This window comes from Microcebus murinus, chromosome 6 (assembly GCF_040939455.1).
Source record: "Microcebus murinus isolate Inina chromosome 6, M.murinus_Inina_mat1.0, whole genome shotgun sequence".
Lineage (NCBI taxonomy): Eukaryota > Metazoa > Chordata > Mammalia > Primates > Cheirogaleidae > Microcebus > Microcebus murinus.
Window position 1 is genome coordinate 30917354 of NC_134109.1, and position 24176 is coordinate 30941529.

The 24176-nt window shown below is 37.8% G+C and overlaps 1 protein-coding gene across 2 annotated transcripts in view; it reads left to right on the forward strand.

Moving 5' to 3' along the window:
* The window catches only part of SYNJ2BP (synaptojanin 2 binding protein), a 34826-nt gene extending 15628 nt beyond the window's left edge, over positions 1-19198 (forward strand). For both annotated transcript variants that reach the window (XM_012781205.3, XM_012781203.3), the window contains 3 exons: positions 2668-2804; positions 11325-11420; positions 13695-19198. In XM_012781205.3, the coding sequence (XP_012636659.1) occupies positions 2668-2804; positions 11325-11420; positions 13695-13829 (368 nt within the window). In that variant the 3' untranslated portion in view covers positions 13830-19198. The remainder of the gene's footprint in view (positions 1-2667; positions 2805-11324; positions 11421-13694) is intronic.
* Positions 19199-24176: the final 4978 nt, after the last annotated feature.

The following is a 24176-nucleotide window of genomic DNA, read 5'->3' on the forward strand; positions in this document are numbered from 1 at the left end:
GGTTAAAGTAGGCACTGTCCAGTTTAGCTTTATGTCTTCTTCAGAACATAGCATCATGTCTGACACATAGTAAATGATCAGTAATTTTTAGTGACCAAATGAACTATGGATTATGTAGGTATCCGTAGAGCCAGCTTTGAATTGGTATTGCCACTAATCAGTGCTGGGGTAACTCCCCTTCCCTGCAGCAATGCTTTAAATTATAGATGAGCTCAGTTCTGTAAATATTCTGGCTGAACAAAGGGCTTTGGGTCAATCCAGGAGTTCTCATGTTAAGTGTTTTGGTTCATTTACAACAGAGGTAGCAATGGGTAGCCATGGCTTATAAATATACCTATGTAATGTAATTTTACGTGGGTAAGTAGTAGACTGTGCTTGGTAAATCTCAGTAAGATTTCTTCCACTCTGCTTTTTTTAGATACTGTTCTGTAGCCTTAAATAACCAGTAGCAAAGCCCCTCCTCTTGCTAACTTCTCTATTGTATTTAGCTGCTTAACACTTGCTTCCCATTCCCAGGATCCCCAGAGGGGATAGTGTTTGGTGAGAACCCAGTGATAGGATGGATTTCATTGGAAGATTTTTCTCCCCTTGATCTTATCCAAAAGATCAAGAAGTGATGAAAGATTTTCTCTAAATAGTTTTTTTCAGCATTGGAAGAGGTTGGTTGGCCTCAGCCCCCTTGCTCAAACCTTACAGTTTTCAAGTCATTTCAAAGCCTTGCATAATCTTGTTCTACCTGCCTTTCTATCTCATCTGAAATTACAGTCCCCTCTTCAAAACTTCCCATCTTTTAGGAGACAAATTAAGGGTGCTCTAAGAAAACTGTTTAGTAATTTAAAGCTCCTATTTTTCATACCCTACCCTTCAAGGAAGTTAAAATTGTCATCTTTCAGAAGTAGCACTTTCTATCATGCATCTTATATCCTTTTTATTCTCTAGCTGCAGGAGACTCCATGCACAGTGTGTGGCATTTAAATTAGATGCTTCCTGCTGCTGCTTTCTTTGGTAATGTTTTTCTTTAAATCACAGTTGATTTACTATTGCTTATGTTAATACTATGAGCTTCACGTGTAAGCTTTCCTCCCACCAATGGGAAGAACTTTTTAGAAAGCCCACATATGTCTCTTTAAATATCTGTGATTATGGCTTATTCATTCCACTTGCACCACCAAATTTTTGTTTTTTAATTGTTTCCAGACTATCTCCTTTCTCTTTGCACTGTGGCCCTGAATTCTACCATTAGCTGACATTGAGAAAGCCCTAGGAAAGTTCAAATTGCTTTTTCTTTTCTTTTTTTAATGCATAGGTAACCATAACAATGGTTTCTGTAAAGTGAAATCCTTTCCACAGATTAGTCGTTGGTCCATGGAAATAGCACTTTGGTAGTCAGCTTGCTTTCTTGTTTTCTTTCTTTTAATATTTTATTGTGGTAAGAACATTTAATTTAGATATACCCTCTTAACAGATTTTTAAGTGTACAATACCAATTTAGGCACTATAGGCACAATGTTGTATAGCACATCTCTAGAACGTATTTATCTTGAACAATGGAAATTTTATGCCCATCTAAAATATTCAAACTCATAGAAACAAAGAGAATTGTGCTTGTCAGGGCTTTGGGAGAGAGGAAATGGGGAGTTGCTAATCAACAGGTAGTTAGTTTTTTCTACATGAATAAAACTTGTCTATCATTGTGCCTAGGTATAGATTGAATGCCCTTAATCCAAAAATATTAAATCCAAAATGCTTTAAACTCCAACTTTTTGAGCACCAAAATAACGCTCAAAGGAAATACTCATTGGATCATTTCAGATTTTGGATTTTTGGATTAGGGATGTTCAACCGATAAGTATTAATATAATTCAAATATTCCAAAATCTGAAAAAATTCAAAATCCAAAACACATCTGGTCCTAAAAGCATTTTGGATAAGGGGTGTTCAGCCTTTATGTGGTTGTTTGTACTTAAGGTAGAAAAGGAATGAAGAGTGAATTTGGTGATTTAGTCATACCATGAAGCAGCAGAACCTTTCTAGTTCTGAGATTTTCTGCCAACACCTATACCACTGCCCTCTACCCCAAAATACAAAAAATAAATGAAACTCCCAAGACCACATCTTCAAAAACACTGCCATCCATAAACTCTTTAGGAGCTTGGGAGAAGAAAAATATGGAAGAGAAAGTATGGTTAGGAATCTCTTTTCCACTAAATTAGGAGTTCCTTTGATAATTGGTTAAAAAGCGTAGCTTCTTTTCAAGAACACAGCTAACACTGTTACATATCTAACATCAGGAATGTCAGGAATTGATGGCATCCTCTGAATGCCATCAACAGAATCATAATCAAATGTGAGTAGAACTTACATCTTACAGGAATCATTATTCTTTACCTAAGTTCTGTATATATCTTTTTTTTAATATATTTAGCAAACCATGTTGATCACTGTGTTTGTATTTTTAGTCCTGCCTGATCTAAATGGGCAACTCTGAGTACTCTTGACCTCTGTTGGTGATATTACTGACCTTACTCATGGCTATTCACCAGCTACATCACATTCTGACTTGCCAGCCTCTTCTCCCCAGTAGGCCTTTCCTCTCCTCTAATCCTTCTCTAATCCCTTTCTTTCTTCTTCACCCCCATCTCTTTTGCTCCTCCATGATTTTCTCAGGGCTGGGCTTCAACATCGTCGGTGGGACAGATCAACAGTATGTCTCCAATGACAGTGGCATCTACGTCAGTCGCATCAAAGAGAATGGGGCTGCGGCCCTGGATGGGCGGCTCCAGGAGGGTGATAAGATCCTCTCGGTGAGAACTGGCTTCGGCCTTCTTCACTGTCCTTTGCTCCCCAGACCCTAGGTCTTACTCCCAACCCCTTCCTTGGGAAGATTCCTGCCGACTTTTTGGACTTGGAAATATCCAGATTGTAGAGTTGAGTGGAAGGAACCTTGATCAGTCATCCTTTCCAACCCTGTTATTTGGCATGGATGATAATATTTTCCTCATTTGAGAGTCAAGGCAAGTTAAGCAAAGAGTGTGAAGTTACTTGCCCAGGTTAAAAAAAAACAAAGCAGGAAACAGTGAGGGACTAGTATGGGGAAAGATATTTAAAATGCACAGTTTTTGTCTTTCTTCCATTATGTATCACCTATTTTTGTTGATTAAAACACTAATGTGTTTCTTCCTTTGGGGGAAAGTCAGCCCTTATAATTGGATTTAACTTAACTTCAAAAGACACAAGGAAGTTTGGAATTAAGTGTCCTTTTCAGACTCAGAGCTTTTTTCACTTAGGTGAAAAATTAGAATGCAACTTGATTTGATTTTCTGTCCACTGTGCTCCCATTTCATCCTGCTAATGTCTTTACTAAGACATTTACTACATCGTAATCATTAATTTTATTCTTTTCTGGGATTTCTCAAAGGCAGAGATGAAATCTTTTCTTTAATTTTTTTATACTCTAGCATGAGACTTAAAGGGAAATTTGAACTAGGATAAGGGTTCTCATGGCAAAAGTTCCTACCTTCTTTTCCAAATGGGCTGTGGATCCATGGTTTAAAGAGGAGAAAACTATTCCCTCCTTTCTCTTATGAATTGAATAGGGTAGGAAAGCTAGGTTGAGAAAGGGTTGACATAAGTGAATGTAGTACAGACTAAAAGAAGTCTTGATTGTCAGAATTGAGTATTAATCTGAGAGACCTGATTTTGAACCTCCCTCCAAAAGGCAGATTCATCCCTTTTTTATTTTTATTTTTCAGAGGGAGGATCTTGCTCTGTTGCCTGGACTAGAGTACAGTGGTGTCATTATAGCTCACTGCAACCTCAAACTCCTGGGCTCAGGCAATCCTCCTGCCTCAGCCTCCAGAGTGCTGGAACTATAGGCTCTGTGCCACCATGCCCAGCTAATTTTTCCATTTTTTTTGTAGGGATGGGATCTTGCAATGCTGCTAGGCTGGTCTCGAACTCCTGGCCTCAAGCAATCCTCCTGTCTTGGTCAGGTGGTATCCACAGTGCTAGTATTACAGGCATGAGTCACCATGTCCAGCCCAGTTAATTCCTTTAGAAATTTTGTTACTATAGTTTTGTTTGAATTTTCCCCTTTCAGTTACTTCTTATGCAATTTAATTGATCAATGATTAAAGGCCATACGTGGGAAGTCTCATGGTCTTCTTATTTGCCACTTTGTTGGATACTTCTTTCCCATCCAGCCCATTTTGTAGCCATAAATGAAGGCAGAGATACAAAGAAAAGGAAGGAAAGAACTTCCACTTTTCTTTATTTGGTGTCTGAGTATTTGAGAGATCAAACTTAGCAGGATGGTTCTGAATACCTCTTCAAGAGGACTGTATGACTCAACTTAGTCCCCAGAAAAGAAAGAAAATCAGAACAAGTACCGTGTTTCCCCCAAAATAAGACAGGATCTTATATTTATTTTTCCTCAAGAAGACACCCTAGGGCTTTTTTTCAGGGGATGTGTTATTTTTTTTAAGTATGGTACAGCAGTCTACATTTATTCAAATATAGTTAAGTCGTCTCCTTTTGGAACATCATCATAACTCTCCAAACCCCGAATTCTATCCTGAATTTCTTGTGACTCTATTTACTTTAGAACCATTGGCCCCAATCACTCATGTCGAGCAATAGAGCTCTCATGGGGCAGATGAGAAGGGCTGCTCATCTTCTTTACCACTCTGCGATGAAATGCATGGGTTGTGCAGATACGCTGCGTAGCCACGCCCATCACTAGGTCTTATTTTCAGGCTAGGGCTTATGTTGCACAAATGCTTAGAAATCCTGCTAGGGCTTATTTTATGGGTAGGTCTTATTTTCGAGGAAACACGGTAGTTAATAGAGCTACTTAAATTAATTCAAGGATGTTTCTTAAGAATGTATCCTAGCTTATATAATATAAATATAATATTTATATATTATATATATATAGTATTGTGGATGGCAGTATTTGAATCCTTCTTACGGACTGTTGCCTCTCTTCAGTCAATTAAGGTTCTTGTAGACCCTATTTATTAATCTGTGAGATGGAGACAATGATAATCTACCTTTCATCCCAGAAGTATAGTGAAAAATTTAGAAGTATTTCCTGTAGCTCCCAGGTGAAAGACAGTCTTAAAATATGAATCAACTTGGCAATGGTACAGTAAGGGAAAATTGAGAATGGGTTATTAAAATAAAGGTGTAGCATATACCTAGAATCTGTGCACTTTAATATTTGACACATAAATCACATTCTCTTCACCTATGCTCCATGGGTGAAGAAGGACTTAAACAATATAGGGGTTAAGAAGAGCACCATATTATTTGAAAAGCTTTGGTTAAAAATAGATTATTGCAAAATGAGGATGGTGAAAAGTTTTTTGAGCACTAAATGCCAAGTAGCATGCTAAGAACTTTAAATGTCTGATGTTTAATATCATAGTAACCCTCTGAAGTGAGTATGATTATTATGCCCATTTTGCAGCTAAGGAAACTGAGGCTTGGTGAAGTCAAGCAGCTTGTCCAAGATCACACAACTAGTAAGCAGTAGGGGACAAAACTTTGGTCTGTCTGAATTTGGAGCCTCTGCTCTTAACCAGTATATTATGCTACCTCCTGAAAGGTAAATGAGAAGCTAGAATTAGTTATCCTAAAGAGAAAACTGCCTAGTGTATTAATCATAGATTGTATGTATGGTTATATATAAAAACTGCAATTAGTCTTTCCATAAGAGCAGAAAAAGGATGTAAACCTCAGTATGCTTCCATACTGAGGAATTTATTAGATATAAGCTGAGATGAGGAATCTTTCTTATGTGGGCCATTGCCTCACAGAGGAAAAAAAATTATTAGAAGGCCTCAAGTTTTAAAAAGGCCAGGCAGTAGTGATGGATGGTGAGAAATAAACATCAATGAATAGAAAAGTGGCTGTCTAAATTCATTGAAAAGAGTTTACTTCATGAAAACATAAGAAATATAAGAAATACTACAAAGGCATATAAATTTTACAAAGATATATAAGATATAAAGAATTGTATGTTTATGTTCTAGCTCATTCAGGAAAAGGCATACAAAAGAAGAGGGGAAAATGTCAGGGGAAGGAAAGGCAGAAATAGAAGACTTAAGGAGGGAAATTAAGAAGACAAAGAAAAAGATGGAGCATGTACAAGAGTAAAGGCAGCAGCATATCCTTTCCACTCTGTCTAGGCCTACATTTCTTTGACTCCAATTTCCCTTCTAAGAGTTTACTCCAAAATTCTTCTTTCTAGACCTGTTTCTTAGGAAATATTATAAGACAGATTCTGTTGTTTCACTCACCCATGACATCGGATTCCCTCTCTATCCTTAAGAGAACTGTCAGGACATAACCATTAAATTTACCTAAGTATTCTTTTATTATTGGCTTTGAAGTCTCTGTAAAATGGTGCTAAATTATATATTAGCCTATATTCCCATTTATTTTTTATGAACTTTCCTATTCTCAACATGGGTTATTTTTCCATGTTATAAATAAAATATGCCACATTTTTTCCTACTAACTTTTGGACACTAGATAATCAAACTAAAAATGTTTCTCTTCCTTAGCACATATTCATTTTAGGTAACTAATAGACGTATCATTAAATGATCTGTAAAATTCCTGTGAGTTTTTATTGACTATCAATTTAATCTTTCCATTCTCCCTAAATAATGCCCACATAATATTTTGATTTCAAGTTCTATAATTAACTACATGAGTAGCTTCCTCTTTCTCATCAAAAGTGAAATTTAATTTTTATGATCACTGTGGATGATTTAAGCTAAAAAAGAAAGAAAAAATAAATTTCTTAACTAATGAATATAAATGATTTTTAAGGCCATGTTGCATCTAACAATCACGAAATAAAAACGGATACTAGCAAGGGAATAACCGACCTAGCATTGAGATAAGGGCTAGAAATTCCTCACCCATAGTTCATTTTGTATATGTTTGTTGGTGAGGAAGGTTTTATATTGGAATAGGTTACAATCGGACCTGGGATGATTTTCTTTTCATTAAAAAAAAAATGTAAACTGTCTAGGTTTCTCATTTTCCCTGTATGTCTGCCAAAATGAAAGGAGATGGATAGTCAAGAATAGTCAGTCCTTAGTGAACATTATGTTTTTATGAAGCTCGGGGTAAGGTAGCTGGTTATTTTGCTCCACACTTTTGAATATTCTGTTTTAACCAAATCTATTATATAACAAAATGGCACAGCTTGGGCCATTACCCAGCTGCATTTCATAATCTATTCAAGTGCAATCCTTAATTTGGTGAATGAAAGAGTTGGTTAGTCACGAACATTTATCAACTATTGTACTTGATGGCCTTCAGAGCACTATGCCAGGAGCTATAGAAAGTTGCAAAGAAAATGAAAGATTGGTCTATGGCCTTAGCTTAGAAATTAATTGGAAAGACGCTGCAGAGACATTGAAATACCAGGGCTGTTTGGAAAGTATGCAGCCATGTAATATGAAAAATAGAGACATTTATTGAATAAGATACAAGATAGAAGAAACTTGTACATAGGACAATGACACCTCAGTCCATTTAGTAGGCGCCTTGGGACCTCACACAGTTCTCCCAGAGTCTCTAACCTAACCTGTACACATGTTCAACAGTCTCAGGTGTTCTGCTTGTTATAGGTCTTCCAGAATGTGGATCACTTTCAACAGATTCTTGACCATTTTGAAGTGTTTGTGCCACACTTTTATTTGCACTGTACTCATTGCATCGTCTCCAAAAGCCTTCTGAATCATCCGAATAGTTTCTGCAAGCTTAACACAAAATTTGACGCAGATTTGTTGCTGTACTTGCTCAGTCATTTTGAATGTGATGGCCACACAGTACACATGCTCACTCAGTGGTGTCTAGCACCCCACTGACTAGTACAGTGAAGGTGTCATTGTTCACATATGTACATTTCCAGTCCCACTCTCCTTGGCTGCCAGGTTACATCGATGGCAGGCAAACTATTTTCATTATATTAACAATGGCTGGATACTTTCCAGATGGCCCTTGGGTATAACAGAATCCATTAGACAGTTTACCTCTAGGGAAGAGTCTTTGCCTTCTCACCTGTCCATGTGCAGCACCTAGGCCTGTGTCTGGTACAGAGTAAACATCTAATAAATTGTTCAGTGAATTAACCACCTCATTATTATGCATTGACTTTTTTTGGTTGGGCCTGATTAATTGGATCGAGATAATCTATTTTTTTTTTTATTCCTTCAACCTTGAAGAAAAAAGAGACTAAAAATAATTAATTCATTTCAGGATCTTGGTAAAAAACTAAAATATCCAGAATATAATCTGAGGTCAATGCTCATTCAATTGAACCCATTCTTTCTCTATGCTTCTCCATCTGCATTTAAATTAGAGCTCTATGCTCAGAACTCCTACTTTAGATTATTCTGAGGCAATTCAAAATTCTTAAAACTAATTTTAACTCAGCTTATTTCATAAGGCAGAAAATAGGAAACATATTTTTAAAGAGTGCTAACAACCAGAGTTAAAGCAAAAAAAATTTGTTTCCCTATCAGTTAACTATTAATAGAATAACACCACCTGATTTTCTGAACATTCAGAGTCATCAAAATTTTCTAGCATGTTGCAAATCTGCATATCTTGGGTTCAGTAAAACTTATTATGCCATGAGTTAAGGAAGTTGAAGTAGCAAGTTAACAATTCTAGGATTACTCACCTAGTTGCTCTTGGTACTTAAAGTGAGGTCCAAGGACCAGCAGTCTGGCCATCTCCCGAGAGCTTGTTAGAAATGCAGCATCTGGCTGGGCACAATGGCTCATGCCTATAGTCCCAACACTTTGGGAGGCCAAGGCTGGAGGATTGCTTGAGCCCAGGAGTCTGAGACCAGCCCAGGCAACATAATGAGACTCCATCTCTACAAAAAATGAAAAATTAGCCAAGTGTGGTGACACATACCTGTAGTCCCAGCTACTCAAGAGACTGAGGTGGGGAGGATTGCTTTAGCCTAGGGGTTCAAGGCTGCAATGAGCTGTTATCACCCCATTGTACTCCAGCCTGGGCAAGAGAGCAAGACCCTATCTCTTAAAGAAAGAAAAGAAAAGAAACACAGACTCTCAGGACTCCCCAGACCTACAGAATCAAAATCTGCATTATAACAATATCTGTTGAGTCTGTGCACAACAATGTTTGAGAACCACTGCTGTGGGTGTTTTTCAAAGCTTTTAAATTATGACCTTAATAGGAACTATTAGGAACTAATAGGAACTTCCTGTTCATCAAGTAAGAATGTGTATGTGTGTATATATATATTTGAAACAAAAATTTTCTATAAGTGATATTCTGTTATTTTGTATTTTCTTCCAATTTTGCTTTTTTAAAATTATATACTAGTTATATAGTATATATTAAACTTATATACTGACCCACTGGATTGATTTCACAATCTTCTGTAATGGGTCAACAGACCCGTATTTGAAAAATTACTACTCTAGTAAAAGGAAAATCACTGACGAAATCTGCAGATGCAAGAGAGGTAGTCTGGGAGTGGAGACCACTTAGAAGACCGTTTAGGCAGTTTAGGTTAAAACTAACTCAGACTTGAGAATCTCTTGAAGAGCTTGTTAAAACAAAGGATGAAGCCTAAAAATTTACATTTTTAACAAATTCCCAGGTGATACTAGTGCAGCTGGTCATGGGGCCACACTTTGAGAACCACTGGTCTATGTTAGTAATGATGGCCACACTTTGAGAACCACTGGTCTATGTTAGTAAACGAGTGGATTCCATAGATATTTAGAGGTAAAAATCTACAGAAATTGGTGGTTAGTCACTAGGCAACTGGAATATGTACAGCTGCTTAGAGGAGGTCAGTATTGGAGAGCAAATTCAACTTCAGAGTAGACATTGTCAAGGGAGAAAGTCATAATCATGACATGTTTTATGGGGCTGTTTACCTTGGTCAAAGGATGAAAAATGGGTCTTTAAAAAAGAATTCCCTTTGTGTTTCTAAAAAGTCTGTTATTTGTTTTTTTTTTTTTTTTTTTTTTTAAACAGTCTCTCTCACTCTGTTGCCTGGGCTAGAATGCCATGGCATCAGCCTAGCTCATAGCAACCTCAAACTCCTGGGCTCAAGCAATCCTTCTGCCTCAACCTCCCAAGTAGCTGGGACTACAGGCATACGCCACCATGCCTGGCTGATTTTTTCTATATATATTTTAGTTGGCCAATTAATTTCTTCCTATTTTTTAGTAGAGACAGGGTCTTGCTCTTGCTCAGGTTTTGAACTCCTGACCTCAAGTGATCAGCCCGCCTAGGTCTGCCAGAGTGCTAGGATTATAGGCGTGAGCCACCAGGCCCGGCCTTGTTTGGGGTTTTGTTTTTTGAATAATAATTAGAATAACTTCTCTTGTATTAGAATACCTTTAGGCTTAACTGGGAGGGTTGAAAGGCATATTGATATAACTGGCTTATACCCTTTATAGCACCTTCTTTTGCCTATGTCACAATGTCTTTCTTCCCTGTTAACAGAAAGACTCAAATGAGGGGTAAGATTACACACTGAATCATGTGTACTCATGGCTTTTGTAGTGTACATTTTGCAGTCATACTTCAGGGAAACATGTGACATTTATTATGCTTAAATGTACAAAGTGCTTATCAGCTATTATAGGGGTTATAATAATGAGCTGAGATACCACCTCTTCAGGTTACTTACAGGAGAATATAAAGTTATATAAGGCAGTTCAATTTAAACTTTGAGATACATAGTATGCAGATTCAAAGTAAATCACATCTAATGAAGTTGTCTAGAAAGGCCTTGTCAATGAAATGGTGCTTAAGTAAATTGCTTTTTAAGTTTTAATGCTACTTCAGTGTATACAGTGTATACAAATGAATAAAAATATTAATACATAAATACCGTATGTTTTTATACACCCCAAGATTTTTAAAAATATGACAAAACTGCCAATAATTTACAGCATAAATATGATAGGTAGTGATATGTGGCTGAAATAAAATCCTTGCTTACAATGTAAATTTGTATAGGTTAGTGTTTTAAAGTGAAGGCTTGGAGCCAAACTGCTTACATTTGAATTCCAGCTTTGCTACTTCCATTCTATGTGCCTCTGGACAAGTTCCTAGAAGTGACAGTCTAGGAAGTCACTTCTAGGAAGACATAGCTTTGAAAATGAAAAAAAGTTCTGAGTAACTTTGCCCATGCTCCTCACCCTTGGAGTTTGCTCTGAAAGAGTTTGTTTTTTAAAAATTTGGACTCATGAAAATAAATTGTTGAATTACGCTGTTCTTACTATCCTTTCTTGCTGTTTTGACAGGTAAATGGCCAAGACCTAAAGAACCTGCTGCACCAGGATGCTGTAGACCTCTTTCGTAATGCAGGCTATGCTGTGTCCCTGAGAGTACAACACAGAGTAGGTGTCACTTATAGCCAGAGACGTGGCTTCGGGCTTTTGCTCCATTCTTGTGAATAACCTAGGGATGTAATCTTCAGTGTTGTTTTTTGTTGTTGTTTTACTGTCACTCATTTGAAGAGCTTGTCTGACACAGGAAGGGGTCCTCTGGTACTTCTGCTTATCATTAAGGAAATGCAACCCAGGTCCTAGCTTCAAAGTAATATGCCTTAAAGATAAAGCTTGAAAACCAAATTAAAATAGATGATGAAAAAAATAGAGTCCATTTTACTTTTTGTAGGAAAGAAACCATGTCTACCCTTGAGATCTTATTTATAAAACCAATTTATAGTCCAGCCTGTGGCTCACACCTGTAATCCCAGCACTTTGGGAAGCCAAGAAAGGAGGATCACTTGAGGCCAGGAGTTCCATACCAGCCTGGGCAACATAGGCAGACCCTATCCCTACAAAAAATTTAAAAACTAGCCAGGTGTAGTGACTCGCACCTGTAGTCCTAGCTACTCAGGAGGCTGAGATGGGAGGATCACTTGAGCCCAAGAGTTCAGGATTACTGTGAGTGGTGATTGGGCCGCTGCCTGGGTGATGGAGCAAGATCCTATCTCTAAAAAATAATAATTGATAAAATGAAACTCCAACTACAAAGACGGTGAGTTTTCTGGTACCTACTATATGTTTTTTCCTATCACTGCCATGAACCATTCACTTATTAAGTGGGTGACCCTCTTGACCAAAGCCCTAGTGTTCAAAGGAGGGGTCCCAGAAAAAAGAAATGGCATTCAGAATTCAGTCAAGGCGGCACTTGTCCCTATCTCTACTTCTTATTTTCTTGTGTTTTATAATTTGGATGATGTGAAGGGAAGCCTGAGTAGACATAATTCTTCCTATATCACTGAGGATTTCTGAGTGTATTCACAAGACAGGTTCAGTATGCCTTTAAGTTGCTCCTTCTGAAATTGGTGCATGGTTTTTCTTACTCAGCAGCTGAGTAAGGCTTCACAAGCTGAAGAAGATAGAGAGGACTCCTAAAAAAGTAGAGAAGGCAAAACATGAAAGATGTCTGAGAAAACAACCAGGGTTGCAAGCAGAATCTGGGTGTAATGGATTAGGAAACAGGTCAGTAAGACACAGTATTGGTCATCAGCTGCTTCTACCTTGGCTCTTCTGTGTTTCCAAAGCATGGGAGAACTATGCATTAGATAAAGACAAGTAAATATAGACACACACTTCAGATATGATTACAGTTCTTTTTGAAGGTATGTGGGAAGTGATTTCCAATGTTCATTTTTTAGGAAACATCCATAAATCATTCCTAATAAAACAGACCCTTCTGCTCAGGGAATTGGCCTAGCCCTAAAAACCATGTCTTCCTGTTGACCATGCCCTCTCAGGATATCTCTTCAGCAAATAAAAGATGTAGAGGTAAAATAAGGGGCATAATGGTAGTTCGTCTTCCCTTTCAGATTGAAGGGTCAGAGTTTTATGGATTGTTATGAGGAGGTTAAATCTAACTAGAACAAGATGGTACCATAATTATTACAAGTTAGCTATTAAAAGTTGGTATTAAGAAGAGCCACCCTGAAAAAAATGACTGAAATGAAGACCATCCAACCTCAAAAAGGAAGCACTTAGGCAATAGAAAATTATAACCACTAGGATATAATTTATTTTTACTTATTTACCTCAGAGTTTTGGTTTTTTTAACCTCTGTTCCATATAGGTTTCACCTTTATCTCTGTCTAGTATTACAAACTAGGAGATGAAGGACAAGACCCCATTTTAGGAGAGAGTAGGTACCATCTGGGAATTGGAAAGCATATTCAAGTGATGGCATTACAGCTATGTTGACATTGCCCAGATCTGCTCTATTACATTTTGATCGCTGATAATCTTTCTAAGTATGCATTTTCAGAAGGATCCTCCTCCCCACCCCAGCAGTAGGTTTAATTTCAGATCTTCTTTTTCCTGATACACAGATAGCAAGGTGGAGGCAATACAGAAAGAAGTTATCTGACCTGACTGCAATGGTTCCTTTAGGTCAGTAGCAGTCCAAGGTTAAACACCTCCCCATCAGACCTACTTTCTTTCCAAAAATTCTGTGACACAGATGCATCAGCTCAGGACAAAGAGAGGGAATCCTTCTGCTAGATGGTGCTTGGGGATTACAGCTTTGGGTGGTCAACAGACTATAGACCCAGGTAATATGTCAACCTGGACATTTTAGTTGTGGTTCAACACACAGTATCACTAGAATTAACATTTTTCTTTCCCTTCCAGTTACAGGTGCAGAATGGACCTATAGGACATCGAGGTGAAGGGGACCCGAGTGGTATTCCCATATTTATGGTGCTGGTGCCAGTGTTTGCCCTCACCATGGTAGCAGCCTGGGCCTTCATGAGATACCGGCAATAACTCTGAAGAACTTGCTGTCTTTCAGTGTTCCCAATGAAGATACATTTCTCCTCCCCTCCTCCCCTGCCATTCTCCCATATCTTTTCCTCTCTGCATAGCCAACACATGATTTTAAATGACTGCTACCAACCCTGAACTTTGTTGTTCAAAATCTTCAAATCTTCATATTCTATTGGAAAAGTAAAGGTATTGTTTAAAGGAAAGCTGAAGAAAAAGCTTGCTTAGAACAAATGAGGAGTTACATATTTTACTAAGACTTTCAATAGAAATTCAGCTACTACCCAAAGAGGGAAAGTTCCAGTCTTCCTGTTACCATGGTGATACCCTTTTTTTTAGTGGATATACCTTAAAGGCCAGCTGTGTGATATTAGAGGAAGAGAGGATTTTTCTTTTTAATAATCTTTCTTGGAAAGTTTTTGTGGCCTTTATTTAATTTCTAACTACATACCTAGTGCCTATATCAGAAAAAGGAGAATGAGAAGAGCATTTTTACTTTTTTTTAAAAAGCAAATACATACATACACACATACATGGATGATGATAGTATAATAGTGATGCCTATGGAGAAGTAAAGAGGTAAGAAAACTACTCAGTGAAGATACTTGTGGGAGCATGTATAGTAGGAATGAGGGAGTGAGCCTTAAAAGAGGACATTCAATCTGGGTCATTTAAAAAATAATAAAGTGACTCATTAAAAATTAGAAAAACGGCATTTCTTCTCATAATAGCAATGGTGAGGTAAGTTGCCATAATCCAGCTCTGCTCGTGTCAATCTATCAAAAACCTTTGAGGGGTAAAGGTAAATTTTACCAGTATCAGGGCTGTGCTAGTGACTCTTTTGGTACCTCACAGTCCTGTTAAAGAATCAGCTGGAACAATTGTCAGGGCTATGGTGATGGGGCCAAAATAACCCAGTGAGAAAATTCCAAAAGAACAAAAGATAGTACCTCCAAGGTAGCACCTGAACCCTCAGGCTATCAACCAGTCTTCTTGGTTTCTAGTAACAGGCAAAGCTGAGAGAAGGAACCGCCTCTCTGGTAGGATGGGCATGAACTCAGCTCTGCTTCTGATTTAGTTAAAATGAGAGGGCCTGGATTGGTAGTTTTTGAAGGTGCTAAACACTGGTTATAGCTTTTAATTAATAAGTTGTTTTGCATGAAAAGGGAGGAAAAATGTTTTGTTTGCTTTAGGGGAGAGGAAAATTTGGTGGGTGCTTCATGGGGCCTAGAAGGAGGATATGGATGAATGGATACTAGGGAATACCAGCAACATTGGTGAGGCGGGAAGTATCTTGTTCATGTTCATTCATTTAAGGTTGGTTTTAAGCACTAAGGATAGCTGAACCAAGAGAATTTTGTAGCTTTAAGAAAGTCATTTTCGTTCTCTAAATATACTGGGCATACGTAGGCCTTATATAATTTTGACAGCAAGATTATGAGGACTTTCCATCAGGCAATGAATTCTATTCAATTTTTAGCATGGTTGCTCTAGTAACTAAACAAATATTGATTGGACATCAACTTTGTCAAAACATTGTACAAACAAGTAAAATTTATATCATCCATCCCAAAGGGCTTTTCGGTTCCAATCAGAAGAGAATGCTTAAAAAGGAATTAGCCACACAAGCAGGACAATGTAAGTTGGTGTCAAGTTTACATTGCAGAAACCAAAAGAGAAAAAAATTTCTGAGAATTGGGGCATTTGAGAAAGTTCCATGGAGGAAGGAAACAAGTTAAGGACCCTTGAGAAGCTTCAGAGAATTCATAGTTCAGAGAATTCATAAATAGGTGAAAAGTTAAAAGTATTGTTAGATTAATAATTGGAAAAAAAATAATAAAAGAAATGGTACCATGCAGAACACATTGTAGTAACAAAGAAAATATGCAGCCAACCATCATATTTTTTTAGGTATTCAGAAGAAGAAAGCTTTCACATAATGGCATCAGACCAGATTGGAAAGAGAAGGCTTTTAAAAATAAAAAGTCCAGTAAGACCAGGCTGCCTCTTGGTCAACTGTTGGTATCTGGAGAAACTTGCTTTAAACAATCCTGGCCTAACTCTTCTGCCTTTTAACCTGAACTGTTCAGTACCTTTGAGACTCACTTAGACAGCTGGACTCATGGTAGGTTCCACGGAAAAACACTGACAGTATTCCAGTTCTCAGTCCAACCAGCCACACTATGGAGGCACAGCCTCTAGGGCCTGCTCTGTGGCTCAAGGTGCAGGCGCTTCCATGGTGCGCGTGCTTACCTCCTAGGATTCTTCTCAGGGTTTGGACATTAACTCCTGAGAGGACTTTGAGACATTCAAAGTGAAACAAATGGCAAGCAGGAAAGAAAAGCTCTTTAGTTTTTGTTTGTAGGTATATGTAAATAAAAAAAAACACTAACCCTATCCCTTTGTTGGTAGAAGTTTTGCTTTGGTTGAGAATAGGGGCTCTGATGCACTTTAATAATTTAGATTGTCTCAGAAATCAAATAGCATTTAAAGATCAATATATTAAAGTTTTAGGCAGGTACACTAATTATATTCTTCTGATTTTTATAGAAAACAAATTATCATAGATATAGTATTAGAATCCATTATAGGTTGTCAAAAAATTTATGTTCTTTATAGATTGAATCTAATATTCCTGCCACTTTATAGATTGTAATAATGTTTCTACTACCTAAATATTATGTTCAAAGTTTTGAAAATTGAAGAAAGGTATTTTTAAAACCCTATACTTTAAAACATTTCTCTATATTTTTTATTCTGTATTGTATATAATTCCAATAAGATATTGTTTGCTTTGATTGTCTCTATTTTCTTTTCCTGCAAAGTTTTAACTTCTGTGTTATTGATTTAACTTAATTGTGTCATCTAGCCATGTATAATGGAAAAAAGAAGTTAATATTTGTTACTGTGTTCTATGTCAGGGACTGTACCAAACCTGAATTGGTACACTATTTGCTCATGCCTCACAACTCTGAGATTTAAGTATTTTTAGAAAGAGACTAAAGATGAGAGAATAAATTACTTCTTGTGATTACATAGGTGGTAATAATAGAATCAGGACTTAAACTCAGGACTTCTGGTGCCGGGATCAATGGTACTTCTTCACTGGTAGTGGTTCTCAAAGCAAGATCTCTGGACAAAAGCAGCAGCATTACTGGGAACTTGTTAGAAAAGCAAGTTATTGAACTTCATCCCAGAAACTCTTGAGCATGGCACCCAGAAATCTGTGTTTTAATAATCCCCCCAAGTGACTCTCATTCATGCTAAAGTTTAAGATTCACTGCTCTGTACCAATAATTAATTGTCCCTCTTTCTCAGATTAGAATCACCCAGAGAGCTTGGAAAAGTCCTTATGCCCAGGCTGCACCCCAAACCAATTAAGTAGGAATCTCGGGGGATGGGACTGAGGCAGCAGTAAAGTTAAGTTCATCAAGTGTTTCCAGTGTGCAACCTTAGTTGAAAACATTCTATGGCATTTAAACCTAGCCACTATATTAAATTATTAAGTTATAAACAGACATTGCTCCAGCCAAAATGAAAAACTTCACTTGGGCCTTTTCAGAGCCCAGCTCTCTGAGTTTCTGTCCTAAGTAAGAAGTGGAACATTCTTTCACTCCTGATTTGCTAAGTACTGATGAGCCTACAGCAAAATGTATGATTAGTGAATGTTTCAGTTTGTACATCTGTAAAATTAGAATCAAGTCATAGAACATTGACACTACTAAGGAACCAGAAAGATTCTAGAATGAATTTGTCTTAGAGATGAGAAAATCAAGGCTTAGAGAGGTGAGTTAACTATGAAAAGACTAGTCTGTTGCAGAGGTGAACTTTCTGTCTCATATTTAGGTCTTGAATGTATTTACTACATAAACACATACAAAACTATCCTTTTTATCTCAGTCCACTTCCATCTTCTCTCTTTGGGCCTGAATAAAGACCAGAAAACTGATAGACTGCTAAAACGTATTGCAAGCATCATTACTGGAAGATTCCACAGAACAATCTGAGAAAGATAAATGTAATCCAATCAGATGAGTTCTGGGACTAATTCTAATAGTTTTAAACTAGGGACATATGTTTTTTGACAGTAAATAAGTAATTTTAAAAATATATTTAAAGAAGTGAAGGAACATAAGGAACTATAAGGCTGTCAAGTATATGGGGAAGTAGAGTTCATGTAGTTTCATGTAGAGCCAAAGATTTTATTCTAATCAATTTTGGTGGAAATTTATCTTTGAACAGAGGATTTTTTTCTCTTCGTTTAGCAAATAGCTGAAGATTGCTTACTGTGTGCTAGGTACTAAAGATACAAAGATAAATAAGATACACTCTAAACTGAAATAGCTCAGCATATTAGAGTGGGGGGATCTTTGTGGGTGCTCTTGATGTTAAAAGTATTTTTCTAACATTACCTAGAAGATTCAGTTATAAAGCTCTCTACCTCTTACCTATAATAGGTTTAGGTTGGTTGCTATCCTGGGTTAAGCCCTTTTAACTGTAAATCTTTACATCCAAAAGGGCAATTATGATCAAAAGGAAGACAGTATTAAGGAATTCTACTCTGATCAGAACCAGATTCTTAACTGCCATAGACTTTCATGTGATGTTGATATTTATGTATAGAATACAAAGCACTTGATCTGCTTACCTGAAGCACTTAATGATACTGTATAAAAACCTATATTATAAGAAGGCATTGCTGCTTCTAAGGAATCAAGTTATAGCAAATACTAGGTCTTGTTTCTAAAAGTTTTCCACAATGTTCATGTTCTTTTTCTTTTTGCAGGGGGAAAGGAAGGGTAGAGGGATGTATGTTTTCTAAATGCAAGTCAATTATCAACCAACAGTCATTTACAAAACAACTTCGTATTTGCTGTAATCATTAAATTTATTGACTAATCACAGGAAAATGGGATGATCCTTTTTCCTAGTGTGTAGATTTTCAAGTGGAGACACAGAATTGAATCCCATTTTAATCTTGTATCTACAATGCTGATTGAATATGAAATTTCTACTGGATACATGTGCATTTTACCTCCAGGCTATGTTCTTCTAAAATTATTTTCCTTATGAAACTTACCTTGTTTTGCTGCCTTTCTACTTTGATTCTAATGTCACATTACATCTGTGGATGTAAACAGCAGTCAGTTTCTCAGTACTAATAGAGCCCTATGAAGAGCAACTTGGAAGACATGTGGACATAAAACACTAGAGAATATAACTACAGATTAAATATGTTAATGAGCCATCAAAATCTATGATGATCTCTTTTAAGCTTTGCTATTTGATACCAGATAACAGCAAATGAAATAATAGTGTACCTAACTGTGCCTAGCCAGTATTGGCATTCAATAAAAACTTGTTGAATTTGTCATTGAATCTTTACAATCTTTTTTTCACCTTGCTTTGGAAACTGTTGGCTAAATTATTTTTCTGCTAACTTCTTAGAGCAACATCTCTGACAGAACAAAGAAAAGAGGAAAGAAATCTAAATGATCAATTTGAGGCTTGGCTTTGACATAGGAGATAAGGAACTGGTTATTGCAAATGATAATACACTAACAATTATTGAGTTCTTACCAACATTCCAGCTATTGTTCTAAGCCCTTTGCATGTATTCATTTAAGCCTCAAAACAACTGTAAAATAACTGCTGTTATTCCCATTTTACAGATGAGGTAAGTAGGGCATCAAAAGGTTAAGTAAATTGCCCAGGTTGTATAGCTATTAAGTGCTAGAACTGGGATTTAAACCCAAGCAGTCTAGCTTCAGAACCTACACAAATAACCGTAACAACACTGTACTATCTTCTGCTTTTCATGGCATCAGGAACTGCATTGGGCCATCCTTTTGCATAATTAATATCAAATGTTCACAGTAGTGCAAAGCAGTATCAATATTCCCATTTTTATACATGAGGTAACTCAATGCTTAAGTTTATAACTTGCTCAAGATACATAGCTAGTCAGTGCAAGACCTGGGAATTTACTTCAAGCCAATGAGAAGTCCACTGCTCTTCCACCATTCTAGAAAATAAAGTTTATTATATTCAATTTGATTCAAAAATACTGTCACAACCTTCCGTTATGGATAATAGGAAATTACACTAGGTTAAATGTTCTATAACAATAGCAGTAGCAGTACCATTCTGTCCTTATATAATGTTTGAAAGCAATTGCTGACATTTGTTATCTTACTTGTATCCCTTCCATCCCCCAAAGCCTTATACATAGAAGGCAGAAATGGGTTTGTGCCACAGGATAAATAAGGACTTGTCAGAACTAAATATTGACCTTTAGCCTAAGTTAGTTTGCATATAGCTGACTTCAATATGAAGAGAAAAGGCAGTTTGCACTGGTCATTGTTGCTCTGTTACACAGTTTACACAAAGTTCAGACCTGAAGTCAAGTTGCTAGTCAATGACTGTAATGTGTATAGAATGGCCTTTTTCTTCCTTGATGGGCAAAGTTGTGTCAGTTATCAATTACATAGTCAATTACCCACAGCAAAACTAAGTGGCTTAAAACATATATGAATATATTAACATATATTAAACATAATATATTAAATAGAAGATTCTGCAGGATGACTAAAGGCTTTTTCTGCTGATATCACCTGGGATCACTCACGCAGCTACAGTCATCTGATGGCTAAACAGGGTTAGGTTGTCCAAGATGGTTTCTCTCACATGTCTGGCAGTTAGTGCTGGCTGTTGCTAGGGTATCTTGGTTCTCCCTGTGGCCTCTCATCTTCCAGTATACTAGATTGGGCTTCATCACAGCACTGGGGTCCTTACAGAAGTATTCCAAAAAGGCAAGTCCCAGTGTGAATACACTTACCACGGCTTTTCATCTGTCACATTTGCTAATGTCTTATTGGCCAGAGCTAGTCATGGCCGAGCCCAGAGTCATTATTAAAGAGGACTTCAACTCCACACCTTGAAGGGAGTAATGCAAAGATTTTGTGGACATTTTTTAATCTACCACAGAAAGAAAACAGATTTAAAACAGCAAAAACCAATGGTTAACAAAGTTTTTCTTAAAGGGCCAGATAGTAAATATTTTAGGCTTGCAGGTCTTAGGTCTGTAGTATGAAAGCAACAATAGACAATGTATAAGCAAAAGAGTATAACTGTATTCCAATAAAACTTTATTTACAAAAACAGGAGGCCCTGCCAGACTTACAGATTGAGCATCACTGGTAAAGACTATTGTATGTTGAGATGTACATTTAGGAGTAAAAATGAGAGGAGAGAGCTCCCAAATGTGGACCCATTTGAGTCCCAAATTGAAAAGTATTGACATATTTTCTAGGAATGGCTCTTTTAAAAAAATCTGTTCTCCAAGAAAGAGAATCCAGGGAAAGTCCAACAAAAGTTTCCCCTGGTGTAATTTTGGAAATGAGTTGAACAGTGACTTGTGCATTGTCAGACCTGACTGAGCACCCGTCATGGCCAGGACTCTATCCACAATTCAAGGATTCACATAAAAATACTAGCTATATTGAATACTCACTTTATAGAAGTTATTTTATTTAATGTTTAAAATAAGCCTAATAGATCAAAATTATTTCCCCCATTTTAAACATGGAAAAATAGAACATTAGAGATGTGAAGTTACTGTCCCAGCTAATACTAGGTTTTTAAGATAGTCAAGATTTTAACCAGAACTTTTTCTGTGCTCCTTCTATACCACCACATTACCTTTGCCTTTTGGATTTAAGAGGAAAATGATGTAGAAGAATAACTTATTCACAAGGAAATTATTTGGTAATATTTATTAAAAGGTATTTATTCAGGTACAGATAGGAGATAGGGAATGAATAAGTATTGGTAGTTTTCTCTTACCCGTTGTAAAATAATGTGTAGTAATAGAAAATTTGAGGTATAGTAAGGTCAAGGGAGATGATTGCCATTGATTGAAAAGACAATTTGTTAATCACAGTTCCCAAGAGAAGGGGGCATGCCACGCCACAGTGAGCCCTACAGGGAAGCACTGGGGTTCGGCAGGAGGCAGAGGCAGGAGGAGGAATTGTAGACAAGAGACGTTATTGTGGTTTTCATGGGAGGGAACAAGTGAGGCAGGGTAAGCAAGTTTAGAATTGGCTAGTTTGAATATATTCATTGGTCTCTGTGGCATAGGGGCTATCCCTAGTTCTCTGGTACCTGGCCCTGAATGATTAGGGCAAGCAGATAATGGCCTGAAGTATGAAAGCTCGAAAAAGGAGATGGGTTGGGATATGGGCTTTGCATTGGTTGGTTGTATTTGAAAAGTGCACTCCAAGAATTGGCTAACCCTGGGAGAAGCAGTCCCTCCAAGGTCAGCAAGGCCCCACATGTCAATGCATCAGAATATAAAAAACAAAAGATATGACTAATACACTGCCACTACTACTGTAGAAGATTCTACGTCCCTCTAATTTCTGCCTTTCCTTCCAAATGGCTGAGAAAATAGCCAAAAATAAGGAAGGAAGCAAAACAACAAAAATGTAAAAACCCAAGCAACCAAGACAGGTGTTAGCAAATCCATGCATCAAAAGTTCTTAATTTGGTGCTCTACGGGAGCCGGGATGGAGCCGCTATGGGAACATGGAGGGAAAGAGCCGGAGGGATGTTTCAAGGAAATCAAAACCCAGCTGTCCTTACGGAGTGCAACTGGATGGATCTTAATGTAAGTTCTCCCAGCGTCTGACCCCGAGGCAAGTATTCAACTGCAAGTAGTTTATTTAAGAGATGACCTCAAGGGAGTAGAGAGGCAAGAGACAGGGTCTCACCCAGTTGCCCAGGCTGAAGTGCAGTGGCCTGATCATAGTTCACTGTGACCACAAACTCCTTGGCTCAAGCGATCCTCCTGCTCCCCAACGTGCTGGGATTACAGTTCCGAAGGCCAGAAGTTCAAAATCAGTATCCCTGGGCTAAAATCAAGGTGTTGCTGCTCAAGGCCAAGCTCCCTGTGGACACTCTTGGGCAGAATCCATTCCTGCCTCTTGCAAGTTCTGCTGGCTGCTGGCATTTCTTGGCTTGTGGCCGCATCACTCCAATCTCCATCTCCATGATTTCATGGCTTCCTCTTCTTCTGTCTGTGTAATCTCCCTCTGTCTCTGTCTCTATTTATTACTTTTAATTGACAGGTAATAATTGCACATATTTACAAGGTGCAGTGTGGTATTTCAATACATATATACAATGTGTAATGCTCAAATCAGGTAATTAACATATCCATTACCTCAAACATGTATCATTTCTTTGCATTAGGAGCATTCAAAATCTGCTCTTCTAGCTATTTGGAAATATACAATAAATTGTTTATTATAGTCACACTATACTGCTATACACTAGAACTTATTCTTCCGATCTAGCTGTACTTTTGTATTCCTTAATCAACCTCTAGCTATCTCCTCAGTCTCTGGTAACCACTATTCTACTCTGTACTTATACGAGATCAACTTTTTAGACTTTCACATATGAATGAGAGCATGTGGTGTTTATCTTTCTGTGCCTGGCTTATTTCACTTAATATAAGGTTGTCTATGCTCATCCATGTTGCTGCAAATGACCAAATTTCATTTTTATGACTAAATTGTATTCCGTTGCCTATGTATACCCGTTTCTCTCTTATAAGGGCATTTATAATGGCATTTAGCCCCACCCCAGGCAATCCAGGGTAAACTCCTCATCTCAAAATCCTTAATTTAATTACACCTGCAAAGATCTTTGTTCCAAATAAGGTAAGATTATCATTTCCAGGAATCAGGACACAGGTATCTTTTGAGGGTGATGGGTGCATTTTTCAGCCCACCACAGTGGAGAGAGCAAGGAGGAAGATCAGCCTCTCTCATTTAAAAGGCTTTTGGAACCGTGCTGCCCCCAAATCGTTTTTTGTGACACCAACTGCAGGGTTTTAGCTCCATGGAGGCACCGCCCATTCCCTCCCATGGTGGCCATGAGAATGTGTCACCCCCGTCTCTGCTGCAGGGAATGTGACAGACCTGGGGCTCTGAAGACATCATGGTGTAGGGGTGAGCTCGTGCTTCCCATGGGCAGCTCCAGCCAGTGACTGAGAAGAGTAGGGTGCCCAGGTGGGCCCATCATGGGGCTCCTCTGACAGGTGACAGACCTTGCCAAACCTGCCTTAGAACTGCCTGCAGACTAGGATGTGTCCCCCAATTTCCCTTCCTGCCTTCCTGCTCTCAGCTGGTCACAGGGGCTGGCCCTCCCTTGTAGTCCCCCAGCTCTCAAACCCCTCCCCTTCTCCTGGCTCCCTCTCCGTTTCTCTTGCAGACATTCCCCCTAATAAATTTCTTGCACGTCTAATCCTTTCCTGTCATCTGCTTCTTAGACAATCTAGACTAA